This window comes from Panthera tigris, chromosome B4 (assembly GCF_018350195.1).
Source record: "Panthera tigris isolate Pti1 chromosome B4, P.tigris_Pti1_mat1.1, whole genome shotgun sequence".
NCBI classification, from domain to species: domain Eukaryota; kingdom Metazoa; phylum Chordata; class Mammalia; order Carnivora; family Felidae; genus Panthera; species Panthera tigris.
In genome coordinates, this window is record NC_056666.1 from 74,677,678 (window position 1) to 74,690,778 (window position 13,101).

The following is a 13,101-nucleotide window of genomic DNA, read 5'->3' on the forward strand; positions in this document are numbered from 1 at the left end:
GCTTAAAAAATCCTTTTGTTAATATGAGGCAAATATCAAACATGTTTGCAACTCTTAATTTGTCTCAGAACTTAAATAATTTACATTCACTATCCCATTATTATTGACATAAGGTAAATTTGGCCAGTCACATATATGAAAAAGAAAACTTAGAGTAAAGGATGTTAATAAAAATAACCCAATGATGCATATTAAAGGTTTAAGTTGGAATTCAAACTAGGCAGCTCAGAATCTAGAGTCCATGTTCTTAACTATTATGTAACAGAAAAATTGAAATAAATTTGAATTGATCCCACTTATTAATGTAAATAATGACTTGCTCTAGCTTTCTCTACACACACACACACACACACACACACACACACACACTTAGAGCAAACTCTTCATTTGCTCTGGTGACCAAATTTCAAGTGTGAGAGTCTGTAAGAAACTCTACAATATAGAAACTTCTATTTCTCATAGAATCTTCACTGATCAGGAAAAGTTCCCCAGTTCCTTTCTATTTTCTCTTTCTTCTAAAGGCATGAGGGTGCATTCCTTCGTAGAACACAGGCTACAAACAGTAATCAAGACTAATCATCTGGTTTTGTTCTTTTCTTTAGTGGTCCTGAGGCCATCTTTGTAGTCCTTTCTTTGTCAAGCAGGCAACTGGTAAATATTTAGTGGCTGCTGTGTTTGATGATTCTAAAGCCATTGTTCAAGTCTGCTACAAGAACTCATATAGTTCTAAAAATTACAAATGCATTTTAACATGGTTTTGCATGTTTCATTTATATTTAAAATTATCTGACTTACTGTCATTATGTGAAAAGGGTGCTAAGGGAATGAGAATTTCCAGAAGAATTTAATGTCAGTTTATACCTTTCTCAAGCCTCTTTTACAAACTCATCCTTAAATGAATTTGACTTCAGGGCACCTGGGTGGCTCAGTTGGTTGGGCATCCAACTTTGGCTCAGCTCGTGAGTTCGAGCCCCGTGTTGGGCTCTGTGCTGACAGCTCGGAGCCTGGAGCCTGCTTCAGATTCTGTGTCTCCCTCTCTCTCTGCCCCTAACCCACTTGCATATTGTCTCTGTCTCTCTCAAATATAAACAAACATAAAAAAAAAAAAGAGTCTCATAACCATAAGAAGGTTAATGGAGGTGGGGGGGGGGTTGGGAAGTGGTTTAAATGGATGACAGGATGAGCACTGGGTGTCATATGTAAGAGATGAATCACTGCGTTCTACTCCTGAAGCTAAGACTACACCGTATGTTAACTAACTTGAGAATTAAAAAAAAGTCAAAAAAAATTTAAGAAACTAATTTCAATTTACAATCATTTTACTTTTGCTGGAAAAAATAAGCTTTGAATAATTTTTAAAAAAATTGATTACCCTGCTATTATCACAGTTATAAAATTACTAATTTTCATATATAATTTGATACATCACAATGTAAATAAGTTACCTTTAAAGTTGCTCAGCAAAAAAAAAAAAAAGTCTCTTACAGTTTGTTTCCCTCTCTCTTTTTAGATTTGCCTCTCTCAATGATTGATTTCTGACTGTTAATTTTGCATTCGCAAAATGAACCCCTCTTCATTATGATATATTATCTTTTTAATAAATTATTTGACTCTATATGCTATGTTTTGCTTGCAATTTTTCCATCTATGTTCGTGATAATTATTGGACTATTTTCTTTTCACGTTCTTGTCAGATTTTAGTATTTTAGTATCAGTATTTTAGTATTTATATCAGTATTTAGTATCAGTATTTTAGTATATTTTAGTATCAGGGTTATTATTGACCTCATAAAACAAGTTGAGAATTCTTCCTACAATCGCCATTCTATAGATGAATTTGTATGTAAAACTGGTACTATTTGTTCACCAGTGAAGTCATGTAGATTGGAGTTTTCTTTATGGAAAATATTGTAATTTCATGTTTAATTTATTTAACAGATATTGAAGTGTTCAAACCTTATATTTTCTCTTGTGTTAGAATTGTTAGGTTGTGTTTCTCAAGGAAATTGTGCTATTAATATAAATATTTGATACTTATATTTTCACGAGTATTTGATATATTTGTGCATAACATCCTTCTAATAACTTTTTTATAAGATTTGTGGTAATTCTTCCTTTTCATTTCAGATATCACTAATTTTTTAATTATTTATTTATTTTGGGTCAATACTGCAAATTTACCATTTACACTGATCTTTTCAACAAATCAAATTTGGCCTTCCTTGTTTTCTTTGTTGTACATCTACTTCCTATTTTGTTTACTGCTCTTGATTATTTTCCTCTTTCCGCTTGCTCTGTATATAATTTGCTGGTTTTTTTCCAAGCTTCTTGAGGTGCAAGCTTAGAAAATTGAATTCCACTCTCTTTCTTTTTCTAATAGATGTATTAAAAGATTTCTTGTCTCTCTTAGTACTGTTGTAGCTGTGTCTTACAAATTTTGATATATTACTTTCATTTTCTTTCAATTCAAAATATTTTCTAATTTCCTTTGCAATGTCTCTTTTAGCCTACGTACATTTAAAAATGTATGGGGGGTGGGGGGCACCTGGGTCGTGCAGTCTGTTGAACATCTGACTCAGCTCAGGTCATGATCTCACAGTTTGTGGGTTTGAGTCCCACCTCAGGCTCTGTGCTGATGGCACGGAGCCTATTTAGGATTGTGTCTCTCCTCTGCCTCTCCCCATCTTGTGGTCTCTCTCTCTCTCTCTCAAAATAAATAAATATATTTTTAAAAATAGAGTATCTTTTACAAAAATGTATTTGGGGACTTTTCTATTTATCCTTCTGATATTGATTTCTAATTCAATTTCACTATGTGAGAAAAGATAGTTTACTTTTTCAAACTTCTAAAATGTGGCCTATTCCAGTAAATTTTTTTATTTAACTTTATTTATTCAAACTTTATTTCTATTTCTATTTCTATTTCTATTTCCATTTCTATTTCTATTTTTTTTGTCATACTCTTAGTTGATATTTAACTCTCCTCCAGCTCAGGTTCCTTTTTGTGTTTTGCCCTTTCTAGCTTTGGATTGAAATCTTCACAGAAAATTTTAAAACCATTCAGAAACACAGACATACCAATCAAATGTTTGCAAAATACAAAATATGCACCTCACAATAGGAGAAATAGAATCCAGTAAGTATTCAAAATTTATTCACTCTAGTGAATATAAAATAAAATATAATTTCGGGCCAATAAATGTTTAAAATTAAGTATACTAGCAATGTTTAATGTTGGTGAAACTCTAACAAAAGAAGCATAATCACATGCTTTAAGCCAAAGTATAAACTGGTTTAATGTCTCTGGATATCATGTAGTAATATGTATCAAGAGTTTTCACAAAGATCATATCCCTTTCCCTAGCTTGTCTGGGTTCAAATAATTAATCGGTTATTGCATCAAATTTTAGCCACAAGACTGCTTATCATAGAATTATCAGTTTTCATGATAACTATGAAAACTATAAATTATTTAACTGTTATATTAGAGAATGCATTATGTGATTAAAGTAAACCCATGCTGGGGCACCTATATAGCTCAGTTGGTTGAACTTCCGACTTTGGCTCAGGTCGTGATTTCACAATTAATGAGTTCAAGCCCTGCATCAGGCTCTATGCTGACAGCTCAGGGCCTGGAGTCTGCTTCCGATTCTGTGTCTCCCTCTCTCTCTGCACCTCCCCTGCTTGCATTCTGTCTCTCTCTGTCTCTCAAAAATAAATAAGTGTTAAAAAAAAAAAAGTTAAGTAAACCCATGCTATGGAATACTGTAATCCGTATTTTAAAACCACATTTAGAAAAGTATTTAATGTAAAGAAAATCTACACATTAAAATGTTACATAAAAGTGTTACTAAACTATACTTGGATTTAATTCACTATTTACCAAATTTTTATGTAGACATGGAAATCTGGTTGAATGTAGATCCTAATTCAATAAGGCAAGCACAGGTTCTAAGAGCCTGTAGTTCTAACAAGTTCCCACGTGATGCTACTAAGCTGGCTCATTATTGAGTTGAGTAGCAAGAGTGTAATCAATTTTGAAGGGAAAGTAGATACATGATAAATACGTAAATAGATAGATGATATAGATAGATAGATAGATAGATAGATAGATAGATAGATAGATAGATGATAGATAGATGATAGATAGAGATAGATAAGCAGACAAACAGAATTAAAGGAAAAATGACTTAATACCAGAGTATTCATCTCTAAATGTGTCAAATAAAAAGGGCTTTATATTTTCTTAATTATGGTTTTCTTTTACTTGAACTTGTGTTACTCTTGTTCTGGCACTCTATTTCTTATTTTAACAGATACTTAATATAGAAATACAGAGAATCCCCCTAAAAAGAATAAATAATGTATAATACTGCCCATCCAGAGATAACTACTATTAATACTTTGTATATATTCCTTATATGCAAGCACACAGACACCATGCACATGTGAAAATATACAAACATGCATGTATGAGTCATATACAACATTCTTACATTATATAATATATAATAACATTATACATGTATGTATATAACTTTTATAATCAGAGAAATAAATAAAAATTACTTGGCATTGATTTCCTGGAGAGAAACAATTGTCCAGACCTGAGCTGTCCAATGTGATAGCCACTAATCACACAAGACTATTTAAATTTAATTTTTTGTTAATTAAAATTAAGTAAAACTAAAACTCCAGTTCCTCAGTCTCACTGGCCACGTTTCAAGAGCTCAATAACCACCCGTGCCTAGTGACTACTTTTTTGGAGAGTGCATATATAGAACATTTCCATCACCACAGAAACTTCTCATCACACAACACCAATCTAGACAAGTCTTCTGATCTTTTTAGAACTTTATTTGCTGGCTTTTCTGTTTGAGTAGGGAAAGGGTTAACATTAGGCAGGGATAGATAAGGGATAGATAAGGCAGGCTCCAGCTTCAGGTGGGAAGCTGAAGTGGCAGACAGGTTTGAGGGGAAAAAAAGGATAAACCTATTCCAGACCTGCCTGGGTGACGTGCCATGAGTGGAGTCTCACACTTTCTGATAAGGTCCCAATAAAAAGTCAGGGACAAAAATCCTCAGTGGTTACCCAGTGAGACCCCTCTCCCTCTTGAGAGCTTTATACTTCCCCTCAATAAATTCTATCACTTTGCTCACTCTCCGATGTTGGTGAGATTCCTTTTTTTGACACACGAGACAAAGACAAGTGTCTCTCCCACCCTCCTGTAACATAATAAATGTTAAGGATTATTTTTATCCTAGAGCTAATTTTACTGATGGTCTTAAAACTCATTTTAATAAACAAATGGACATTTGTTTTATATCAGGACTCTGATAACTTAAGCAAACAGTTCTGCACATCTTAACCTGTGAGCACTCGAACCTTAACAGAGCTATTATGTAGGCTGAATCTACACAGATGCATCATACAACGGGAGTCAAATTGTTCACAAAAATGAGTTCACTGATTTTTTTTCTCTTTACTTATTTGGTAATCAATTTAGTGAGTCAGCGACTATCAAGTAAGTTCCCATTGCTTCACGGGGACCAATCAAATAAATACTCTTGGCCCAATCTGTCTCCAACCAGCTCCCTCTAGATTAACAAAGGTTCATACATAATACATACATCAAACCAGTAGTTCCTTAATTCCACATCTAAGCAAGCTCCATGAATTCTTGAGTACAGTTGCTAAGGTTCTTGACTACAAGATTGACTTCAAATTGTGACTAGTGGGAATAACAGAGTTGCCATTCCCCCGAGCTTCTCAGCCAGAGGGTTAATGCTCAAACTGTCTAAACAGGTGTTCTGAGGATTAGTTAGACCAGATAACCCAATGAGTGGCTGAGACATGTTATAAAGAAACATCTGGAAATCCGAATGAAGAGACGCTTGGATGAAGGCATTTGAGATCATTGAAAGAAGCAACTGTGCTGCGACTATTTCATATTTTTAGTTTACAATCTAGTAATATTTTTAGTTCAGAATCTAGTTAGCAATAGGATTTTATGAACTTCACCATGTTTGAGGATGCAAAAGCTATAGTTCATTCAACTTCTTAGAAGCTGTGTTTAGATCACACTTCTGCAGCCTTCTTGGGCATCAGATTGTCTTGTTGGGCAGAATTCATAGGTAATCAGGATTTGGGTTCTGGAAAGGGTTTTGTAGGTGGGATCAGGGATGAGGAATTGATAAGTAAGGGCTCGGGAGTCACCCTTGCTGGGTAATTAAGTCTGAGCTAGACCTTGCATTATCAGCTATCAAGCAACTCAGGATTATCATAAACCAGGAATCAGGCTGGGACACCACAGTGAATCCTGAAAGTTACCTAAAGGACAGGCTGTAGGCTATCAGGTCAGAGTTGGAAACTATGCATAACATTGTTTAACTGCACTCCCTGATGCTATAAACTAGATATAGAGTCTTAGAAAAAAGTGGAATCTAAGGAGAGGAGCATCACCTGGGCATGAGAAAGGGAGTTGAAACTTAGACACTGAAAAAGTGTTTCAGAATCAAGACCAGAGAGGTACCCAACTGTAGTATATACAGTACTGAATGTTTATAAGCAGCCTTTCCAGACTGGACAAAGAAAGGTGAGATCTACCTCCTTTGGGGCAGGGCTCAGTAGCTATGATGATTTCATCTGAACACAGGGACTCTGCCTGGCACAAGCTGTCATAGGACTAAGTGGATACATTCCCAAACTTCTTCTCTTACACTCTTCCTGTCTTACCCTGTCTAGGGGAATTGTTCAGAGTGTATTGTTCTGGAGAGGGTCTTCTTTCCTAGCTGTTCCTTTGGGCACCAACATGATTTCTATTCACATAATTTGTTTCCTTCTTTTTCCAGAGTTCTCTGCATCTATCCCAGAAAATAATGTAAGGGCAAGTACCAAAGTTGCACCCAGAGTCCTTCATACTTCCTGTCTCATTTATAGCTGCTCTTCCTTTTTCTTAAATTTTTTTATTTTAATTTAAATCCAAGTTAGTTAACATATAGTGTAATAATGATTTCAGGAATAGAATTTAGTGATTCATCACGTACATATACTACCCAGTGCTCATCCCAACAAGTGCCCTCCTTAATGCCCACCACCTATTTAGTCCATTCCCCCACCCAACACCCTGACAGCAACCCTCAGTTTGTTCTCTGCATTTAAGAGTCTCTTATGGTTTGTCTCCCTCTCTGTTTTTATCTTATTTTTGCTTCCCTTCCCCTATGTTCATCTGTTTTGTTTCTTAAATTCCACAAATTAGTGAATCATATGATATTTGTCTTTCTCTGATTAATTTATTTTGGTTAGCATAATACACACTAGTTCCATCCACATGTTGCAAATGGCAAGATATCATTCTTTTTGATCACTGAGTAATATTCCATTTGTGTGTGTGTGTGTGCGTGTGTGTGTGTGTGTGTACCACATCTTCTTTATCCATTAGTCAGTCGATGGACATTGGACTCTTTCCATAATTTTTGAATAATTGTCAATAGTGCTGCTATAAGCATTGGTGTGCATGTACCCCTTGGAATCAGCATTTTTGTATCCTTTAGATAAATACCTAGTAGTGCAATTTCTGGGTCATAGGGTAGTTCTATTTTTAATTTTTTGAGGAACCTCCATAGTGTTTTCCAGAGTGGCTGCACCAGTTTGCATTCCCACCAGCAGTGCATAAGGGTTTCCCTTTCTCTGCATCCTCACCAACATCTGTTGTTGCCTGAGTTGTTAATTTTCACCATTCTGACAGGTGTAAGGTGGTATCTCATTGTGGTTTTGATTTGTATTTCCCTGGTGATAAGTGATATTGAGCATCTTTTCATGTGGTCTATTAGCCATCTGGATGTCTTCTTTGGAAAAGTGTTCTATTCATGCCTTCTGCCCATTTCTTCACCAGATTATTTATTTTCTGGGTGTTGAGTTTGACTAAATTCGTTATAGATTTTGGGTACTAACCCTTTATCTGATATGTCGTTTGCAAATATCTTCTCCCATTCCCTCGGTTGCCTTTTAGTTTTGTTGATTGTTTCCTTTGCTGTGCAGAGGCTTTTTATCTTGATGAGATCCTAATAGTTCATTTTTGCTTTTGTTTTCCTTGCCTCTGGAGACATGTCAAGTAAGAAGTTGCTGTGTCCAAGATCAAAGAGGTTGTTGTCTGTTTTCTTCTGTAGAATTTTGATGGTTCCCTGTCTTACATTTAGGTTTTTCATCCATTTTGAGTTTATTTTTATGTATAGTATAAGAAAGTGGTCTAGTTTCAATCTTCTGCATGTTGCTGTCCAGTTCTCCCAGCACCACTTGTTAAAGAGACTGTGTTTATTCCATTGGATATTCTTTCCTGCTTTGTCAAAGATTAGATGGCTATAGGTTTGTGGGCCCATTTCTTGGTTCTCCATTCTATTCCATTGATCTATATGTCTGTTTTTGCGCCAGTACCATACTGTCTTGATGATTACAGCTTCGTAATACAGCTTGCAGATCAGAATTGTGATGCCTCCAGCTTTGATTTTCTTTTTCAGCATCACTTTAGCTATTTGGGGTTTTTCTTGTTCCATAAAAATTTTAGAATTGTTTTTTCTAGCTCTGTGAAGAATGCTGGTTGCTACTCCTTTTTTTTTTTTTAATGAACACAAACATTTTTATTTACCTTTTCCAAACACAGGTCTCCTAACTACAAGAGTCAGAAAGTTTTACTAACTTCAGACTAAAGAAGTTAAATTAAAGAAATTTGGAGCTGTATGAAAATGTCTTAACATACATATGCTTTACAATTCTTATGGAATTCTTTACTATCTACCTATGCATCTATCTCTCTATATACCTACCTAACAGCATCTGTCTCTGTATCTACTTAACAAAAGCAAATGTAATTTTAACAAACCAAAATGGCTTACATTAGGAGTCTAGTATTAAGGTTGAAGTCTTTCATTATTTTGTTTGTTTGTTTTTTATTGTTCCACCAACAACTGTTAAGGACTCTCAGTCAGGTGTTACCACATGTGGTCTTTCTTCTGGCCTGAGTTTCTCTTCCTCTTAGGGTGCTGAGTTCTGCTGAAACTTTGCATCTTGCTTCTTAAAGCAGAGGTTGGCCTGGTGTTGCCTGTTTCTTCTTGAGCTACTTACTCCTTTTGAAAACAGTCACATACCCTCCCTTTCTGAGTGAAATTGCCCTCACGATTGTAAAATGGTTTAATGTTGGAAGGGAATCATTCCAAAGTGATTTCAAAATGTCATTGTTAAGCCACCTTAGTGATCTCTACACTATTTTCTTATTTATTTATTTATTTATTTATTTTATTTATTTTTTAATATATGAAATTTACTGTCAAATTGGTTTCCATACAACACCCAGTGCTCATCCCAAAAGGTGCCCTCCTCAATACCCATCACCCACCCTGCCCTCCCTCCCACCCCCCATCAACCCTCAGTTTGTTCTCAGTTTTTAAGTCTCTTATGCATTGGCTCTCTCCCACTCTAACCTCTTTTTTTTTTTTTTTCTTTTCCTTCCCCTCCCCCATAGGTTTCTGTTACGTTTCTCAGGATCCACATAAGAGTGAAACCATATGGTATCTGTCTTTCTCTGTATGGCTTATTTCACTTAGCATCACACTCTCCAGTTCCATCCACGTTGCTACAAAAGGCCATATTTCATTTTTTCTCATTGCCACGTAGTATTCCATTGTGTATATAAACCACAATTTCTTTATCCATTCATCAGTTGATGGACATTTAGGCTCTTTCCATAATTTGGCTATTGTTGAGAGTGCTGCTATAAACATTGGGGTACAAGTGCCCCTATGCATCAGTACTCCTGTATCCCTTGGATAAATTCCTAGCAGTGCTATTGCTGGGTCATAGGGTAGGTCTATTTTTAATTTTCTGAGGAACCTCCACACTCTACACTATTTTCTATGCCTCCTTTAAGAAACAACAAGTGCGGTGAATGTTGCAGCAAAAACTTAATTCCTGGTAAGTATCACCTTTAAGAGTGATTTACTATCTGACTTCTGCCTACAGTTGTAAACCATGGCAATAATAGTGATAGAATAATACCTGGGCTTTTTGTGTAGACGTTTTTCTAAATACTTCATATACATTTATCATTGCAAAAGCCTTATAAGGTTGGAACTGTTATTGCCTCATTTTACAGACAAGAAAACTGAGGTACAGAACAGTGAAGTCACGTGTACAAGGCCTCACAGTTAGCGGTGGAGCTGGGATGAACCCAGGCTGATGCTTACCTGTGAGTGACTAAAGATGCTGCTCATTCACACTCCAGGGGACAGCTCTTAAGAACTATTCACTTTGCTAATTCTTTGCCTTTGGGCACACTTTTCTCTCAATTTACATGTCTCTTTAGAGGAAGCTTACATTTCCTTAAAATCTTGGCTCAAATACCTCAATATTAACTCATTACTGAATCTTCCAAAACTCATTTCTACAGCTGCCATCGCACCATCACCATGGTTTCTAATTGCCTGTCTTTGCAAATGTATCTCCCTGAAGCACGATCTTTAAAATGAGAGAAACTATGCCTTGCTCCCCATTACATTGAAAGTGACCGACATAAAACTAGTGGCCTAGTGTAGAAGCTGAACATTTATTTGCCAATTAATAGTGATAATAAGAGAGAATCAATGCAATGCAAAATCTGATTGAAGGATAGAAGAAACTTCACTGCCATGATTTTTCATATAATTTTTAGGGAACGGCCTTTGTAAATGGCCTTGGGGAACCGCAGCACCATCACTGAATTCTTCCTCCTCGGGCTGTCTGTCAACCCCCACATCCAGGCTCTGTTTTTTGTGCTGTTCCTGAATATTTACCTTCTGACCATCATGGGGAACCTGCTGCTGCTGCTGGTGATCAGGGGTGACTCTCACCTCCACACACCCATGTACTTTTTCCTCAGTCATCTCTCTTTCCTGGACTTTTGTTTATCTTCAGCTACTGTGCCCAGGATGTTGAAAGACCTCCTATCGGAGATAAAAACTATCTCAGTAAGGGGCTGCCTGGCTCAAGGCTTCTTTGTGTTTATCACCGCAGGGACTGAAGCTTTTCTGCTCTCAGTGATGGCCTATGACCGCTATGCTGCCATCTGCCACCCTCTGCTCTATGGACAGATGATGAGAAAACAGCTGTGTGTGCAACTTGTATTGGGCTCATGGGGCTTGAGTTTTTTGAATGCACTTATTAACATCCTCCTTGCTGCCAACTTGGACTTCTGTGAGAGCCATACCATCAACCACTACAGCTGTGAGGTACCCTCTCTCTTTCCGCTGTCCTGCTCTGATGTTTCTACCAACCTCCTAGTGCTGCTCTGCTCCACCCTGCTTCATGGACTTGGGACCTTCTTCCCAATCATCTCATCCTATGGCTGCATTGTCTCCACCATCCTGCACATCAGCTCCACCTCAGGCAGAAGCAAGTCCTTCTCCACCTGCTCCTCCCACCTCATAGCAGTGATCTTCTTTTATGGATCAGGTTTTCTCCGCTATCTCGTGCCAACCTCAGGATCCCCCCTTGAGTTGATCTTCTCTGTGCAGTATGGTATGATCACCCCCATGCTGAATCCTCTCATCTATAGCCTGAAGAACAAGGAGGTGAAGGCAGCTGTGAGAAGGACACTGGGAACGTATTTGCCATGTTCCAGGTGAAAAAGAAAAGCTAGTAGATAATAAAAAAATCAGAATAATATACCAGCCATACATTGTGTGAGTTGACTTTAATAAAAACTTTCTAGGTCTATACTATGTCAGACGTCATGAGATAAGTAAGCAGTGCATAAGAAATGAAAACAAAAATATTAGAAAGGTATTAACTTTAGTCTAAATAGAAGGAAACAATGGATTAAATAACTATCTCAATTCAGAAAATGAGGTCATGAAAGTGTTGATTCATTCTTCTCAGTACTCCTCAAATATTTACTTTGATCTTCTTATTAGTAAAATATGTGTGTCTTTAATCATAATTAGTAATTGGGTTTAAGAAAAGTCAATGAAAGGCATACTTTACTCTTAAGTGAAGGTTCTGGATGGTTGAGTAAAACCAGAAGTAAACTTCAACTATGTGGCAGGAGAATAATGAAGTTCAACTGAGTGGCCCTTGGAGAGGAACTAAAGATGCTGAAGAAAGTGAGTTCATATACTGGGACAGAGGACAGACTCAAATAAACCCTCAAAATCCCTGTTGTTTCTTGCTATAATCTTTCCATAGAAGCCTTAAATATGCATATTCTTATATGTATAATTTCTTAGATACATGTGTGAATGAATGTTCTGATCATAACAATAATTGAAAACAAAATACTTAAAAACAAATATAGATTAACAAAAAAAGGAAACATTCTTTTAAAAAAGGTGTTCTTGATTATTCCATATATCCTTGAATTGTGTTTCCTTTGCTCATTTATTTGATAAGTAACAGTGGGGGGAGGGGGGAATATTATGCTAGAACAGTCTAGTTTGACTGAAAACCTAATAGTTTATTGTAAATAAATAAATGGAAATTTTGATTTGTGTAACAGACTATTCATACTAAAGACTATAATTAACTTTTACACAAATGCTTCCCTAAATACTCCCAAATGGGAGTATTCAAACTGTAGCAGGGCCCTGTATAGGATTCTAAATGCATTCTAAAGCAAATGGATTTGGATGGAGTTTAGGCACACAACTGTGCATGTGAACTTTTTTAGTCTTTTTACCTTTTTGATCAACAAATCACTTTACCACACCAAATTTGACTGGACTTGATTTTGCCTAAGAAGTCCCAAAGAGAAGAAGACCTGAGAGTGTCATTTGAAAACTAGTCTTTTCCTGCTTGGGGAGTCAGGCAAATACCCCTCTGGCCACTCTTTCTACTTTCGACTCCCACTAGACTCAGAAGAATTTAGAATTAATGATTAAAGGTCATTGCATCACCTAGATGTTCCAAAGGCCACACCTAAGAGATCCCCACTCATCCTTATAAAATCAGTGTTGACAAAAGCCTTTTACTACTAAATGTGACTTCAGGTTATGACCATAGAATTATAAATGCTGTTGCCCTGGTGAGGAATCAAAACCAACCAGTTGTCTAAACATGGCTGCTCTGTGAACTCA

The 13,101-nt window shown here is 36.5% G+C and overlaps 1 protein-coding gene across 1 annotated transcript; it reads left to right on the forward strand.

Moving 5' to 3' along the window:
* The first annotated feature begins 10,719 nt into the window (after positions 1–10,719).
* On the forward strand, positions 10,720–11,655 carry LOC102959713 (olfactory receptor 8S1-like). The gene has a single exon (XM_007073072.2). The coding sequence runs from the start codon at positions 10,720–10,722 to the stop codon at positions 11,653–11,655; it is 936 nt and encodes a 311-aa protein (XP_007073134.2).
* The last annotated feature ends 1,446 nt before the right edge of the window (positions 11,656–13,101 follow it).

Coding starts and splice junctions, on each gene's coding strand:
- LOC102959713 (XM_007073072.2), top strand. CDS start 10,720: ATGGCCTTGGGGAACCGCAGCACCATCACTGAATTCTTCCTCCTCGGG.